The sequence below is a fragment of the Apaloderma vittatum genome, unplaced genomic scaffold, assembly GCF_000703405.1.
Source record: "Apaloderma vittatum isolate BGI_N311 unplaced genomic scaffold, ASM70340v1 scaffold19875, whole genome shotgun sequence".
In the NCBI taxonomy this organism is placed as follows: Eukaryota; Metazoa; Chordata; class Aves; order Trogoniformes; family Trogonidae; genus Apaloderma; species Apaloderma vittatum.
In genome coordinates, this window is record NW_009716853.1 from 12,686 (window position 1) to 30,772 (window position 18,087).

General features: G+C 41.3%; 1 protein-coding gene across 1 annotated transcript in view; it reads right to left on the reverse strand.

Annotated features, from left to right (window-relative positions):
• MAP2 (microtubule-associated protein 2) overlaps positions 1 to 18,087 on the reverse strand; it is a 71,533-nt gene that overhangs the window by 10,585 nt on the left and 42,861 nt on the right. Inside the window, exons 4-7 of the mRNA XM_009869695.1 lie at positions 17,155 to 17,216; positions 13,105 to 13,290; positions 11,623 to 11,776; positions 8,928 to 9,271 (exon numbers count right to left, since the gene is read on the reverse strand). Coding sequence (XP_009867997.1) covers positions 8,928 to 9,271; positions 11,623 to 11,776; positions 13,105 to 13,290; positions 17,155 to 17,216 — 746 coding nt within the window. The remainder of the gene's footprint in view (positions 1 to 8,927; positions 9,272 to 11,622; positions 11,777 to 13,104; positions 13,291 to 17,154; positions 17,217 to 18,087) is intronic.

Consider the following 18,087-nt stretch of genomic DNA (forward strand, 5'->3'; position numbering starts at 1 on the left):
CACTGTGCTCCAATACCTTCTGTGCTGTTTGAATGCTCTCTGTCTAAGTTCTGAGAGATGCAATGCATTTATGGGTAGCCTGATAGGAAACCAAGTGCTGAGTTCATTTAGGTGAGACATATATTGATCTGCACTCAGCAGGGTAAACTAACTCCCCTCCTACATATAGTGGTCTGACTGACAATCTAAAAAGCAAGGGCCTGTGGTTCAAGGGCAACATCGATACTAGACCAGAGGGAATGTTTCTGGCTTAAGCTGGCTGACATGAGGAGAAGAGATAGGCTAGAAATACCTGTGAATCTCCCAGTTAGATATATGCCTCCCTAAAGCTGTTGACAAAAAGTGAGTTTGGATTTCTGAGTCTCTGTACAACAGTCTCCAGCCCAGGGGCTTCGGGAAGGCCCTCTTCTGTCAGTACTGCACCACTGTGTTCAAGATTATAGAATCATAGAATGGATTGAGTTGAAAGGGACCTTTAAAGATCATCTATAGTCCAACTCCCCCCTGCAGTGAGCAGGGACATCTTTACCTAGATCACACTGCTCAGAGCCCTATGTTTCACCACCCTCATTGTAAAGAGCTTCTTCCTAATGTGTAATTTAGATCTAAAAAATGTGAGGATATTTGTAGAAACACTGAGTGGAAGATAGATAAATGCAAGAGAAAATTTCATTCAGTTGTGCCTCACTGCTGAAAACAACATCAATGACTGAAAACTGCTTTTGAAAGAGAAAGAATTATGTTTTCTATTGATGGCTAGAAGCATTCAGTTCAGCTGCTTTTCACAACAGGAAGGAAAGCCCCTAACTTATCAGCGTCTGGGCAGAGAATCCATAAACAGCTTCCCTCCCGTGGTGTATTACACTGGTATGCACCAAAACAAAGATACTTGAAGAACAAAAAGTGTGATGTTGATGAAATTACGGCTCTGAATATATTTTCTAAGCAAGTGATGATTTATGTTCTCTCTGCCTTGCAGTTACGGCCTCTGAGAAGTTCTACCACAAACACTGTGCCTAAAGCATTTAAAAATACTCTAGCTTGGCTTCACTTGCCACTTGAACATGCTGTGCCGCTGTGATATTGGGAAAAGCTCCCAGACTCCTAACAACTTAACAAAAAGGGCACGTTCCTCCTCCTTACCACAGCATCACAGTAATTTGACAGAGCTACATCCCAGGAACCAGATATTATTTCACTGTTTGGTCTCCTGGTTAACACAGGGATTGAGTGAGAAAAGAACTAGTCTTGATAGGAAGCAATGTTAAATTTAAAACCTGATTAGTGTCAACTGGCAGTTCTAAGCGCTTCCAAATCTCTATGCTGCCAAGAACAGGTGATGCTATAATTCTCATCCTCCTGGCAGAGGCAACAGGTAGAGGAAAAGGAGGGGGAAGGGTATTTCTTTGGCTTGACTTTTAAAAACCATGCCCAGAGTTAGACACTGAACATGTAATACTTTAGCCTGAACAGTTAAACTGTTAAAAAAACAACTGAAAATGGGTACTTCCAATGGGAAGTATCAGTAAAATGCATGTCTTGCAATCAGCTATGTCTTTAATACTGGCGCATGACAACAATGGCTGACTCACAATTTTCTTTCTATCTATTTGAAAATCACTGTATTCAGCTAATTAGTAAGGTGGCCACACTGAACACAAAACGGCATGTCCCCACCAAAAAAGGGAGGAAAGGCCTACAGAGAAACACTGAGAGGTTTTGCATAATTGTGCTGGGAAACACATAGTGAAATGTCCATTTTTCATTCCAAAGAGTTTACAGTCAAGAGACAACAGCTGAATTTTACAGACAGCTCAAGGAACTGCAAGATCCACATCAGATGAACTTTAACACATGTTCTGTAATCATACTCCTCACTAAATCTGGGGAGCTGATCAGAAGAATGGTAAAACAAAGGAGATTCATGCAACACCAAATAAAAAGTGATCCTAGGAGCTCAGTTAGTTCAGCTGAAACAGAGGAATCTAAAGGATCTACAAAACATGTTTTGCTAAACTACATAGAATTCTGGAGACAATAGTCCCTACACATGGAAAGAGTACCAATAGCTTTAAATATCAAGTACTGAGCATCAAATATCACAGTTTTCTGATCAGTTTCCTTATCTTTAAAAAGAGATGAGTTCTGGGTCACTATGTCTGGATTTTCTTTTTCTTTACTCCAGCACAATGGAGAAAATCAGGTTGTTCACTTCAAGTTCAAAAAAATGTCTTGTGTTTACCTCTTCATGCAGGCTGGCTCTTCCAAAGCTCAGCCGGTATATCCCTTAGCATTTCTTTTTATTATTCAAATCCAAATTTCCAAGATAAAAACTAAAGTTTGTATCCTTTTCTTTCCTGTCCTCTCCCATCTAGCAAAATAAACTCTTTTCCTTACCTGCCTGTTCAAGACAGAACACCATTATATGACCAAACAGCTCTGATCCAGATTATGTATTTCCTGAACATTTTCACAGAATATTTTCCCCAAAAGAACAACCTTCCCCATTTTATTGCCAAAAGCTAACTAACTAGTTAGAGCTCAGCTGAAAATGTCTCCTGCTGAGCTGCTGAGAAGACTCAGACTTTCACAGGAATTTATGTCCTGTTAATTTCTATCTACACTAGAAAAAAATACAGCTTCTCCCTTTGCTCTTAACAAGACATCAACAACGTATGGTACATCATGAATGGGATTTGTCTCCTCTAACATTAGCCAGCTTTATAGTTGGAACTGGCCACTTAACCTGCCACTGTAATTGGTGGAAAGATACTCAGTCCTCCAAAAAGTGATACCTTCCACGCTAGCTAGAAAGATTGAACACAGCCCATTCTCACTGGCAGAAATCAGTGTACTGCTGATAACTGCCTTCAAAAATATGAGAAGCATCTGGTTTTGGCTACTGGAGGTTTTGCTAGTGGCCAGAATCCCATCAGACAGCTTGTGGCTCTCCTGATTGTGGTTCACAGGTTGTCCTCCATAAGCATGGTGCGCAGTTTACAGATGGTTGAGGCACAGCAGTGAATTTACTCCGTCCCAGCCACACAGAAAGTGAATGTCAGATCTGGAGAGAAAGTCCTAATTCCCTGGTCATTTTTACCAGCGAAACATCTTTCATTAAACTTTCTGACACTTGCTAGATCCTGGCAATGATTACTTCATTTTTCTAAAATATGAGTCAGGAAGAAGATCTTGCTTTTTATCCAGACTAATTCAAGGCTTAACTGTACAGACTGTACTTGGGCAAGCGTTCCATTAAATGAGTGCAGTCTGAACACAGGAGCCACAAGCTATTTCTGTACAATCTGCAATGATCAGTCAAAATTGTAAATTTCAAAAACTTAAAAATCATGGGTTTGAGCTGTGACAAAGCTTCAAAGGTGTGCCTGAAACTCCTAATTTTTTTTTTTTCAAATTGCAATTAACAGATCTACTGGACTAATTTTCAGTCTGGAACAATTCCTTTTGAATGTCTTGCAAATCCACAAACGAGGCATGTATAAAGAAAGCAAAAGCAAACTGACAGAGATGAATTTATTTTACAGTCGTGAACTGTTGATGTGGTAAATGCGCAAACTTATCCCAATGAATGCAGCTAAGAGTGTGGAAATAATTGCCTCCCAGTCTCTCATTAGCTAAGCACTTTAACAACAGCCATGTTACAATGTCAATCCATATCTCCCTGTGGAGCTGCCTCCTTTGGCTCTAGTTGAGGAAAGCACCAAAGCTTGAACCTTATAAACTGGCTTATGTTCATCACTTCCCTGAGCAGGGACATTCTCTTAACTTGGACCAAAGAGCTTTTAGCTCAACTATGTCACAGATCACAGTGGACTGGAGAAAAAGTACATGATGTGCCAGAAGAGGATGGACGATAGAATGGGCCCCAGCAATAGCTCAAATTGCACTTCTTGTTAGGCCTATATTCTCCACTACCTTTTAGGACACTCTTCATCAGCCAGTGCACCAATAGCACATAATCTACATATTCAGATTAATTTTCGGGCAGTCATCAGTGTTCATAACATGGTGCAAAGACATGTGAAACAGGAGGAAGAGGAGTTATAAGATGACATCTCGAGGGGAACTCACTGAATACCCTTTGAGCTGCACTTCTCCCAGGAGGTGCTCAGCTCTAGTATGCCACAAGGCCTGTCTATCTCTGCACTGACTCTGCATCCTGGCAGGCTGTAGCTGAGGCAGGGAACACTTCAGGAGCCTACTCCTCCCTGCAGGCTTGGTAATAAGTTCTGATGCTGGAGGTGTGTGGGAGTGTGTTGTGGGGGAATCTCTCCTGCCATGCAAACTGATTTTGAAGCAAACAAAACACTACGCAAAGAAGATGACAGACATCCATCCAAACCTCCTATTCTGCCCAGCTCTGAGATGTGTTATACTCCCTTGTGCTGGCCTATTTTATCATCTAATGCAGATGCCTACTCTCCTTGCCAGCATTTTTGCAGCTTCTGGATAGGTTCAACTGAATAGTGGTGTCATCATTTAATTTGAACTTTCTGACCCATGACTAATTGTACCTTGTTTTCAACAGTTTAGAGAATATGGTGAAGTTCTTCCTTAATCTTCCTAGAAACCTTCAAGGAACATGTACATAAATATCTGAGGGGTGGGTGTCAAGAGGAAGGTGACAATCTCTTTTCAGTGATGCCCAGTAACAGAACCAGAAATAATGGGTTCAAGTTAGAACATAGGAAGTTCCATCTCAACATACAGAGGAACTTCTTTACTGTGAGGGTGACAGAGCACTGGAACAGGCTGCTCAGAGAGGTTGTGGAGTCTTCTTCTCTGAGGACTTTCAAAACCTGCCTGGATGCGTTCCTGTGTGGCTGCCCTAGGGGATCCTGCTCTGGCACGCGGGTTAGACTAGAGGTCCCTTCCAATCAATTAGTGCACTTTTGTACTCTGATATGTTGCAAACCGCATCCATAGACAGAATTTCAAGAAAAAAAATCCCAACAGTAAAGAACAACCCCAGTTTTGGCATCTGAAACAGATTTCCAACCCCTACCCTCAGCTCCCTCATGCTTCCCTTGGGCTGTCTGAAAAATAACAGATGCAAATCGGTTAATTTTGAAAGCACAGCATTTCCTTCACAGCTGATGCAGTGTGAAAATGCATCTGAGGCCCAGCAGACATACCCATGAGCAAGTCAGCTCTGAGCTTTGCCAAGAATGATACATTTCACCCTATTCTACTGTAAAGAGAAAACCAGACAACCACCTACTGGCTGCATCACAGAGCAGAGAAGCTCTCATTTCTCCAGACTGCAGAATACCAATTAAACACATCTCAAACCATCAATTCCTAGTAGGAGCTTAATGCACTGCAAAGTTAGCTTGCTTCTTTCCCCAGAAGCATGCTCTTCCACCCATCTCCCTCCTCCCATGAGGTGGAGCAATTTCTTTCCTTTGCTTTGTTTCTGCGGCTGGCAAGTCAGATCTGAAGTAAAATCAGGCTGCTATCTGATAAGCTTTTGATGAAATTCAAAGCATTGCATTTCTTGATTTATTTAGCATTCAAACATCCCTTGCTTCTTCAGTTCTGCACCTCAGCCTCTGGCATTTTCAGAGTGCAACTGCTTTTTCTAGGACAGCTGCAAAAAAGACCTTAAAAAATACCCTAAGAAAAGACCTTGTGCTAGGTTCAGATATGCCTCTGGTAAAAGGACAGTCTGTCTCCAAATGACACTTTTGGGCTGCATATCTGTATTCCTTTAGCAATTTGCATGTCATGCTTATGTACTTAACTTGCCCAGATACATGCTGGCTTTTTGTCTGCTTGTCTTTCCTATGGTTATTGCTATGAGCATTTCCAGCTGAGGTTATAAAGCTTGGGTAGCTTTTTGTTTGTTCCAAGTATCATCACTAAAAGCAAGTAGAAGAAAACAGCTCATTTCGGCCAGTGCAATATTTGCCACCAGACATTAAAGAAGTGAGCAGACACAGGGAAATGAAATTAGCTTTCATGTGTTCCTCTCAAACATCTTGTATAATTCAACCACAGAAACCTGAGAATAATTAATCCTAAGACCTCTTGTCTAGATTGCGCAACTATGGCGTAAAGGAGATATAAAAGAAAAAATCAGTGAGTTTCTCTTTGCTCAACCCATATCACAATGGCCACATACCACTGGGAATTAAAAAACGCTTTCACTTCAGTGACATGATGTCCACCCAGCAGATTTCCCCTGTGATCCCTGAAAGAGTGAAATGCCAACTGCTGTGCCATCCTTCACTACCCAGCAAATAATCTATGCGACTCTACAGAACTGCTAAGGAAATGTAGCTATCTAGACATGGTGTTTACAAAGAAATACAATTTGCAGTGGCCCACTGGTCTTTCATAGTTGTTAGAGCCCACAGAGAGTAACAGGGAGGAGGAGGGCAAGCTAATATGGTGCTGGTTTTGATCCCCATGTCTAGCAGCTGGACTTGTTATAAGGAATGCTAATCCAGATGTGCAGTTTCAACTTGTGTTATGAGCCTCCTGCAGCCCCTGCACACCATGACCATCTGCTACACAATATGTCAAAATAATCACACAGACACTGTCAAAATAAAGGCAGAAGAACCTTTGCTGGGGCATTATCTTCTTGACTTTATCTGAGTAACTGGCTACTGTCCAAATACTGGGAAGCACCAAATGTTGTTAATTTACCATGAAAACAGGATCAACACCTAAAAGATACATTAATGTTTAAAATATGAATTAGTCAGTTTTTTCTTCCCTCTGGTAGACCTGCAGTAAGCATAGGGTTGCAATGTCAAGTTTTGGTCCAATTTATTACTTTTTTTCTGAGATAGGTTTGCATTAGGCAAACTTCACTGCTCTGTATGTTTCACTATGAATTCCACAGCTCATATATGTATCTGATCTGGAAACACTGTGCATCCTAGCTTTCAGGAATGTCTTGTTTTCAGGACAGCTAAATGAGGGAACATGTTACTTACCCTGAGGTCCTCTCCCTGAAGGTAGCTGAGAAGTGAACCTTTCATAAAGCACTCACATTGTCACTTGTGTAACAGCAATTTGAGGGAAGTAAAAGGGATGTGGAGGCACTGGGTGTTTTTGTCATGGAATTGTGTCCAGAATCAATATGAAATGTGCAGGTACATTTTAGAAAAATTAAATCAATATAATTTTTTACACCTGCAAGGATTAGTTATTCATATTTTTAGCATAAATGTTAGTAAGCCATATTATTTTTCCTGATTCAGCCTCTTTGTTTCTAAATAAATAGGATTTCCTTCAAGTTATAAATGGTTTTATAACTATTTAAACATTTATAGAATGGACCGCTTCATCTTGTAAGCTAGAACAATCGAGAGACAAATTGCTTGGACATAATTTTGGTTTTCAGTGCCATCTGTGCTACCATTTCTGCACTGCCCAAAAATGAGAGAAGACTATTCCAGCTCCCACCATAGCTCTTCTTGATAGGGTATGAAGCAGAGACTCTTCAGAGGAAGGTATAAACACCATACCTCAGGAAGATTTATAGTACTTCCTGTCAGATCTTACCTCAGTCCCCAAAAGCTTCTGCTTAGAATAAAAGCCTCCATCTTTACTGCGACGAGCAGGTTGAGGGAGGTGATTCTCCCGCCTCTACTCCACTCTCGTGAGACCCTACGCATAGTTCTGTGTCCAGCTCTGGGGCCCCCAACATAAGATGGATGTGAACCTGTTGGAGCATGTCCAGAGGAGGGCCGTGAAGATGATCAGGGGGTTGGAACACCTCCCCTGTGAGGACAGGCTAAGAGATTGGGCTTGTTCAGCCTGGAGAAGAGAAGGCTCTGGGGAGACCTTACAGCAGCCTTCTAGTACCTGAGGGGAGCTACAGGAAAGAAGGGAAGGAGCTTTTCATCAGAAAGTGTAGTGATAGTTTAAGGGGTACTGGCTTTAAAGTGAAAAAGGGTAAATTTAGATTAGATATTAGGAAGAAATTCTTTATGCTGAGGGTGGTGGATGTACTGGAACAGTACAGGTTGCCCAGAGAAGTTGTGGATGCCTCATCCCTGAAGTGTTCAAGGCCAGGCTGGATGGAGCTTTGAGCAACCTGGTCTAGTGGGAGGTGTCCCTGCCCATGGCAGGGGAGGTGGAAGTAGATGATCTTCAAGGTCCCTTCCAATCCAAACCATCCTGTTATTCTATGATTTTTCTACCCTGCACACATGCTCAGTCCTTCGCTGAAAGCAATCGTCGTGAAAATGTGCTTCACTGCATAACTCTGGCAAATATGAAATGATCCCTTTTTTTCAGCTTTTAATTGCATCAGCATGTCCCTGAATTCTTATTCTTTCAGACAGTGAGAACAGAAAATCCTGATCTGCCTTTTTATACATTCACCTTTTCTTATATTACATACATTCTTCAGTTTATACAGTTTAAGCCCTCTTAGAGCAGGAAAAACACTTAAGTCTAATATCTGTTCCCTCCCATCATCTTTAACCTGGCGTCAATTTACGAGGTTGAAGGCTGCAACCCTTATTAACATCACCCAACGCAATGCACATGTACGTAAAATGACACAGGAAAAAGTCATGGTGCTGTGCAATCCTGATAACATCTCTCTAGGTTGAATTTGAATTTGCTTGAATTAAAACAAACCTCACTGATTTGCTGTATTGATGAAGAATTTAGCTGAAATTCAGGCTAAAATGTATCTATGGCATGGAGTGCAAACACTTGTTGGAAAATTTTCAGCTGATCTCAGTGAGGCACTGTTAGTTTTCAGGCAACAAAACACCTTCTGAAGATTGTCCTGGCCCTTGCCATTGAACATCACTTAACCAACCAATACATAGGGACAACAGAAGCAGCATTTGCTGCCTCCCATCCCATACCTATATCAAAGGTGCAAACACATGACTAAATCACACGTGGATGAACATAAAGAGTGAAAACCTTACCTGCCCTCCTTTAGGCTGGTATTTGATGTTATCTGTTGATCCGATTTTGGACCTGACATTCTTGAGGTCAGGTAAAGGCTGATTAATAACTCGTAGCTGCTTCGGAGTGGCTGGAGATTTAGGAGGAGTGCGAATTATGGCAACTTTTTTCTCAGTAGGTACCAGTATGGCAGATTTGGGGGTCCCAGGAGTGTGGGGGGTTCTGGAGTAGCTGGGTGTCCCTGGAGTGCCAGGGGTACGGGAGGCATAGCTTGGTGGTGTCCCTGGAGTGATGGCAGTGGAGCCAGGAGTAGTGGGCGTAGAAGTTCCACTTTTTCCTGATCTGCTACGAATTGGCTCTGATCCTACATGCAAGAAAAAACCACAGCATTGGAGTCACGGAAATACAGCTCTTCTTCCCTCTGTACCTCCCAGGACTGCATTCCTGTGTGCCAAGAAACGATTGCACTAATGCTGAAACAGCAGACTGCATGTCTGTCTCTGTGTCTTTCTTTGTTTATCAACCTGCCAGGAGTTACCTTGTCATGTGTGGTTGAGCTGGTAAATTGCCCAAGTGGTGACTGAGCTCTCTTCTGTGACACAGGTGTGCTTCCCACATCTATGCTTCTTGCAAAGCTCGTGAAACAAAGCACAAAATCACGCTGATTCCCATTTTGGGGAAAGGACAAGAAGCACCCTTGGAATCTAACCTTTGGGACTTGATCTGACAACCTGATGAGTTAAGAAGAACGTTGTCACCAATTTTAATGGATTTGGGCATTAAACTACAGAGTGGGAAAATTTGTGACCATAATCCTGAAAACAAAGGCTCTGAGTGTCTGGCTGCTGCTGGCCACATACCACGGCTGGTAATCTGGTGTCTGCAGCTGAACTCTGGGTGAGCACTGAGCTGAGGAGCAAGTCACAGCTCTACGGATGGGCAGGTGTCCCTCACATTCAACTGCTGTTTTGCATTAGTGCAGTGAAAGAAAGCAGTTACAGAAGGCAACCTTGATTAAGAGTCACATTCTAGTCACATCTGTGTACAAGTTAAAGATAAATAAATACACTAACATTTTGTAGCAGTGCCCTTCGGTGTTTATGGCACTGCCAGTCCTTTTCACTGAGTGCAAGAATCGGTTTAGTAGTGGCACTGTGTCTTCGGCAGCCGGCTCTGCTTGTAACTCTTGACCACAAATAAACAGAAGCCGAGATATCTCGACATGCTGCTTAAAGCAAAGTTTCACTGAGAATACTCAGAAAGACCAAACCAACCTCCAAGTCTGGGAACCCCAGTGCTGAATGGGTGTGCAGATGTTTTCAACTTTAAAATGTTTAGGAATTATAAATCCAATGGGCCTCCCTAAAGCATCTATTTATTAAATAAATCAAAATCTTATTTTAAGTATTTGTTAATCATTCTGTTTATGTAATGGTGGTGGACCAAACCCAACACACTGCTGCCCTTGGGGTCTGGGAGAAACTCTTCACTCTGTGTGACTCTTTAGATAGATCGAACATACTCGACTCCCACCTCTGGTTTCCCCAAATGGTTTGTTTCTTTCCAAAAACCCCTGAACTAGAACCTTCTCACTATACCAACTGAGACAAAAAAGGAATGCTTTTTCCCCCATCTCCCTGCAGCTTTGGTATATTTATTTTTCATTCCTCAGTCCTTCACCACATGGGCAAATGCTCAATGGCATCTCACTCCTAGTCAGCAGAATGGGCTGCTGTGCCAGCTGGGGGTCACTCTGCTTACAGAGGGTCTCTGTTTTATCCTTGGAGCATCATACGAGAATTTCAAAGGACTTTTTTTTTTGTGGGGGATTTAATCATCTACTTCCCTTAAGCCGTCTTAAAAGGGTCTGAGATTGGTTCCTAAAGAGAGAAACCAGAGGAATTCCTACTGGAAAGCAAGAAGCTACATCCAGGTTCTAACACCTGGGCTGAGTGCAAATCTAGCTAAAAGTTCTGGCTGGGGGCATTTGGTAAAATTCTTTTTGTCCTTTAATTTATTTTGGCTTGCCATTTGATAACACTAGTCCTCATAAAAGGACCTTGCTGGTTAACTATTCTGACTTCTCCCAGTGAGTCACTTCACTAGATAACTTAATCACAGAATCACAGAATTGTCTGGGTTGGAAGGGACCTGAAAGATCATTGAGTTCCAACCCCCCTGCCATGGGCAGGGACATCACCCACTAGATCAGGTTGCTCAGAGCTGCATCCATCCTGGCCTTAAAAACTTCGAGGGATGGCAGTTTTTACACCAGGATTAGGGCACAAGGAGATCATTACCGTGTAACAGCAAATTAATAACTATTAGGTTCACTTCTCCAAGATACAACAGAATATTTTATGTTGCCTACTTCTGTTTGTCTCATTTTTCTTCCTGCTATTTGTAAATGCTCTGTGTTAAACATCTTATACCTGGCTCTGAGCTCCTTGCAAAGGCACTTCCTCATATCAGCAATGATCTGAACTGCAGCTCTAGCTTTGGGGTATGGAAAGGGCATATCCTGTTCCTGGTTTCAAGCCCTTGCTGCTCAGCACTTGGTATCTGAACAAAAACTGTCTGTGGGGCTCTGATTTCCAGCAGCGTGCCCCAGAGCTGCCCCTCTGTGTAAAAGGTAAGGACCCACGATATGACAAATCTACCAAGGATGGGAGACACCTACAGCAGCAGGAGAGGGTTAATACACAAAACACATACGGGTGGTCCGTCGTACTGAAGAGGAAAGAGAAGCTGTGAGGGAGAGAGAATTCTCCTCTCTGTCTCGGTCTCCTGATACACCTCTTCGAGGAGGGAGGATAGAGGAAGGTCTCGGTAGAGAGGAACGCTTTTCGGGACTCTTGCTTACTCCATCCTAATAGCAAAATAAAGAAGGAAGGATTAGATTTCAAAACTCACTCTCAACCTATATGCAGGGGGGCAGACCTAATCCTATGGGCCCTGTTTACTACTGACACAGGAGCCTGTGGGGATCCAGCCACCTCCCATGCTCTGCTTAGCTCCCTGGTTCTTTTACACTGCATCAAAATACCCAGTAGTTGCCTTCTGAGCTACTTAAGACACTCTTGGATCTAAATATGGATGGATTCCACATTTGGTTTTTAATAAAGAACAAGTGTTTTAGTGCAAATTGAAAGTAAAAGAATTCTCTGGAGCTCAGGTGTGAAAATCTTATGTGAATTTAGCTGCAAAGTAACTGCAATACTGGTGCCCAGAATAAACCCCACATTATATTGTTGGGTGATGAGTGATTTTTGCATTTTCAAACACTAACTAGTAATTTGTTTACAGAGAAAAATTTTTAGCTACAGCTTATTTTTTTTTGACAAGGACTGTTAATCCTCATGTCCTATTTCCTTCCATACTTATCTTTTTACTTTTTGAAATCAGCACATACCTTCTTTTTACCGTGGTTAGAGCAATGGACACATATGTTAGAATATTTTTGAACCTATGCGACGGGCAGACAAAGACAGTTTTGCATAAGCAGACAGTCCTCCCAAAGACAAATATGATAATGGTCCCAACCAGCAAAAGACACACCAAGCATAGCATTACACAGAAATGGAAGTCAATAGTGAAACCAGTTTTTATATGGGGATAGTCATCATTTCAGCATCAAGTGCATTTGAAACACAAGTGAAGTGCAAAAATGGAGAAGCTAGGATAGACTACCAAACGTCTCTTTAAATTTGTACTGCAGCTTCTTCAATGTGTCCCATGCATAGACTTAGAACATTTGGCTTCCACCCTTATTGCTGTTGATTAGAACTATACTCTCCTACACTGGGGACTGTATTTGTTTTCAGAGAATATTAACTGGTTGAAAACTACATTTTTTAAACTTAGAAGGTGAATTAATACTGCTGTTCTTTGCCACTTACCCACATGCAAATGGGTGTAACTTCTTAGCAGTCAATGAAGCAGCATCCTTATCATCAATAGAAAGAAGATATGTCCTTCTAGTTATAACTTACTTATGTTTCCTCTGGAAAATCTCCTTCATTTTTATAAATTTTGTAGCACAAATCTCGTGGCTTGATAATGTTTTCCTGCCACTGGATGTAAGTAATCCCATGTATGCTTCACAGAGAATTACATCAATTCAGTGGGTAGAGAATATGATCCATGAAGTTCACCACACCTCTGAGCTAACTCTCTCTAACAACTCTGCTACCTTACCTTAGCATCTGATTTTGAGTAGGGCAAGCAGTCTCTTGGGCCTGCTGAGGAGGGCCGTACATAATAACTGTCTGTATCGAGAAAAGTGGCCCTTTTAGTAGTTAATGAGCAAGCTGAGCTGGGTCTTGGAGGAAGCAATGACTTTGCTCTAAACTTTGAGGCAGGAATCTTTGACAAAGAGGCAGTCTAGTCATGAGAAAACAAAAGAAAACACAACATGAAGCTGGACAAAAGGAAAATACATGCAACACGGACCCAAAAAAAAAAAAAAAAGAAGCCAAGTTATGTCTTAATACTTTTCCTGTGTCTGGTAATGGTGTCTATGCAGTTCTGACATGCATAAAAATTTCAGTTCAGTGTTGCTGGACTTAAACCATTTAGGTCTGGACAGAGTTACTGATTCTAGGAAGTGCCTTTTTCTGCAGATGCTATTTTTGTCCCATGTTAATAGGACAAAACTAGTGCCAGATATGGCATTTAATGGCTACAGCTGCTGCTTGGCTGCATCAGAAGCAAGTGCAAAACTACAGGATCAAGAGATTCTAGTCCCTTAAAACTAAGTTGTGCACTTGAAATGTATCCCTCCACGCTATGGTCAGAAATAAAATAGTGGAAATCTTAAAAGTTACACCAGTATTTCCACAATGGCAGAAGAACAAGACAGTATTGCTTCATGTGCCACTGTGTACACACGCAGTCCCTAGTGCACCCCAAACACTGTATTCTGTGCATCTGATGTTACTCTATAGAAATTCATAAATTTATATTGACAATATGGATTCTTAGGATGAGGAAATCCACCTATGGTTGAAAGACTGACATGATTGTCACTGTGATCAGATAGTTACTCGATTCTGAATAATGGTAATATCCCATTGAAAGAAAAACAGCAGTAGGACAGATTGAAAATTCTTTGTTGACATTTAGGAGCACCTAACTGCTTTGCAAAAAGGAATTTCCTTCAAAATGAATAGGGTAGTTGCTGAAGCAACTTTTTTTTCTCTCATGGGAATGACTGATATTACAAAGAACAATTACAAGGCTGTTATCTTGGCAACATAGTCCTTATTTTCTCTATATTCATACAAGCATGAAGTTACACACAGGAGCAATCCCAAGGGCTTGTAATTACGGGATTTCATACAGAATTTTAGTCATGGAAAATATGAAATTTAAGTCAGTCACCTACACTTTCTCAATGTTCAGAAAAGATGTATGAGTTACTTCTTAAGATGTCTTTACTTGAAAATGAGAAAAGAATGGGTTGTCCAGCCCTGACAGCCAACTGGGCTAGGCTATGTACCCAGCCTACAGAAAACATGATGCTAGTGTGCTGAATGTCATCTATGACACCATCAACATGATTAAGAGTTGCAGAATTGTGTAACAAACCATTCCAGTCCTGAAGACTTCTACTGAACAACACCATCTGTAGCAAGATGAGAAACTAGTTCAAAGGATGAAAGTGTTTTATTAGCAAGAATATATTCCTAGAATGAGTTCTGCAACATATTTATGCCTTTTTTAATATTTATTTCACTGTCTAAGAATAAACAGTGAATAATTATCTTATACAGAAACTGCACAGTATGTGTTTCTGTCACACCAAAGGCTTCTCCAGACTTTGACTGATTTGTCATGGTTCACTTTATGGGTCCCATCCACTTCTGAAACTTTGGGCCATATTTACAAATCCACTCAGGTGTTTATTGATGCTCAGTGGAAGCAGGGTATCTATGTTAAGTGGCTCCAAGAAGCAGACATTCTCAAACACCTTTCACCTGGTTTTCTGAACTTGAGAAATAACTACGCATGCACAGTTTGAGGTCCAAATATTCATTCAGTGGCTTTTTCAACTTGCAGGTCATGCAAAATGTTTACCCTAATGAGACTAGAAAATTCTTACAGATTAAGATTCTAAGCACAATGCAGAGACTTTGTCCTTTTCACTCATTGCATATAGTGTCCTTCATGAATATGTGCACCTAACAGGGATCCTATGAACCTACGAGACTGAGATCTTTCAGTGGAACAGCTGGGGAATAGGCATGACCTTGAGCTAATGCTCTGAAATTATTACAGTCTAGATCGCCCCTGTTATTTAGGGAACAAGGCACTTTTTAGCATCAGTAATAGCAGCGGAATCTGGCCCAAACAGATTTCAGTGACATTCTCAAGGCTGGTGGAGCAAGCAAAGAAACCAAATGTCTCAATCCCTGCCTGTGCTTTACCCAGAAACCTATTCTTATTCTCTGTCAGCAATACATTACATTCGCCCTCTGTTATAATTCATGTTGCTGGAAGTGCCAGCTGCCCACAGGACAAGGATCTGCATAACTCTGACTAAGACTCAGGCACTGCTGAAGTTGGGATGCAGAAACCAGAAACCTCACTTTATTTCAGAGATGTTCCTAACACTTGGCCATTTCTCATCATCTCGTTCTGGCACATACACAGCTTCTTCCAGCAGATGGAACTGCTTAGCCTTTCCTGAACTTGTTCTGCAAACCAGTATGTGAACTGTAGTTTGAAGACGATTAACAAAACTGACCAGGTTGTGTGATCTAACATTACCAGTGGAGAGGAAAAGGCTCATTTTGAATGATGTAAAAGCAGGAAATCAGGAAGAAACACAACAAAAAGGGAAAGGTCTTTATAAAAACAGAGGTGAAGGCAAGGCACAGAAGAGAAAATGTCCAAGAGTGGGAGTGTGGCAAAGAAGGGAGGCAACAGGGAGAGAAAGCTAAATAGGGGACAGGCTTCTCATCTTTGCTATAACATAAGGGACAGGAATAAGAAAAGTGTGTAGAAAGCAGAGAATTTCAGAGAATAATTTTGCAGTGCTTGTACTTAGAACACTCCAAGAACACAGATGACTCTATGGGCTAGTATTGACTTCCTAGGGGATGACCAACACTTAAGAGAAAAGACAGGAATAAACGATACTCTTGACCCAGACCAGAAACCTGTCCAGGTATTTCTTACTGTGCTAGTAAAGCTCTAGCAGTTTCCCATTTATGAACCGAAACAGTTCAGACATGAAAATCCACATGAATCCATGGCTGAATTCAGTCTACATTTCACAACTCCTTCAAAGCCTCCAGTCATCATTAACATCATTAACGATTTCTTACGATTCATAAATAATGTGTAGCACTTTATGAGACAGTGCTTTTTGTTCCCCAAAGAATTGACAATCTGCTTAGACAGATGAAACAAATTAGCCATGGAATATATTAGGAAATTTAGAGAAATACTAAGGAACTTAATTGTTAATGATGGCTAACCATGACAAAGTGTTGTCATGCTGCAGATGTGAATTAGCATGTGTCAGTGTAATGTAAAAATAGTTGCATAAGGAATAGTGAAAGGAGGTTGGTTTCCTGAGGATTTTGGAGGGACTCGGCAGGAAGAGTGTAGAGTCAGCACGGGAGCAAGGTGGAAAGGAGCTGCAGTGTTTTCTGAAGGAAACTCAGCAGAGGAGACTCAGACACAGGGAGCAGGACAGGCTGTAGAGCAGCTGAAGGCAAGGCATGTAACTATCAGGTTGAAACAGAATCGGAAATGGCCACTCTGACACATATAAAATGCTACTGGCCAGTAAATTCTACACAGGCATGATCTCTGCAGAATGCATGGCTACGTAATGGTGCATCAGAAGATATCCAGTGAGTTCTAGGGCTGGGTTCCTGCCTACAAAGCACCCGAGCAAGGTGGCAGTACGAGTTGGGTGCTGCAGAAAGGGCCAAGGTACACACTTTATCTCAGAGGATGACTTGGCTCAAAATACTGAACAATATCCAACTCCTGCAGTTTGGAGTCTGTGTGACCCCTGTGGATCTGCAAACTGTCATCATCTACTATCCGGGACTGTAATTCAGAGGTTATTAGGGAAGGTAGTTTTAATTACCCTTTTAAATGAATAATGAATATGGCAAACGAATTCTAAATACAACGCAAATTTTAAATGGAACACACAATTACACAGAAAGATCTAAAACGAAGACAAAAGAAGATTATAAAGATGAACGAGAAGATGGTTTTACTCACTGATAGTTTTTCCTTTGCTTGCTTAAATACACCAGGAGCCTGGTTTGTTTCACCACCTGCTGCTGAGAAACCCAAAGAAAAACTTGATAGTTTAAAACAATAACAATAAGCATTTCTATTTAGTACACTTGTCAGAACAATTAAATGCCTTGGAACTACTATGCAAAGCAATTTGTGAATTGCTCTCAGTGAACTGTACGCAGAAATGTACCTGCCTTAAAAATGTCATGTATTCATCATACCTGTGGTAAAATAGCATTCTACATGTTTCAAACAAATAAAAATTTTGTATTCATGTTCCTAGAAGTCTAGAAATGACAGTAAAAAGTTCAAGAAGTAGTTGACAGCTCTAAGAGGCTCTAGTTCTGAAGGTGAATCCTTGCACACCTTTACATCCTGATTTTCAGTGCTGTCCTCTAATAATCAGGCTCCCTTAAGTAATCCACAAATGAAAATTTTAAGGGGTTCCTGAAATAACTACTTTTCAAAATATTAGCCAACACTCCTAGTGGAGAGATTCACTGTTGAATTATCATCATAGTTGCATCAACAAGGTCAGTGAGCTGTGGGTCAGCTAAGCCCTCAGACTTTAGTCATTCAAATTATATCTAGGACATCAAGTATGTTAATTCAGTATTTTATTTATCTGATACAACATGGTTCGAGGTAAGATACTTTCCTCCGACTTAGATTCCATCCCTATGACAAGTTTTAGAAGGAGGCTGCTTTTTGGAAAGCAGGACAGTAGTTTCACCCCAACATTGCTGCTTAGGAAGTGATCTGCCACACAAAACCTAGATGTGAAACCTTTTGGCATCTGTGCCAGGATGCCCTTAGTAAATGCAGAAGCAGGACAGCAGTCACAGGTGACAACCTTGTGCTATAAACCCAACTGTCCTTCAACAGTAAAACCAACCTTAAAGCATCATACAG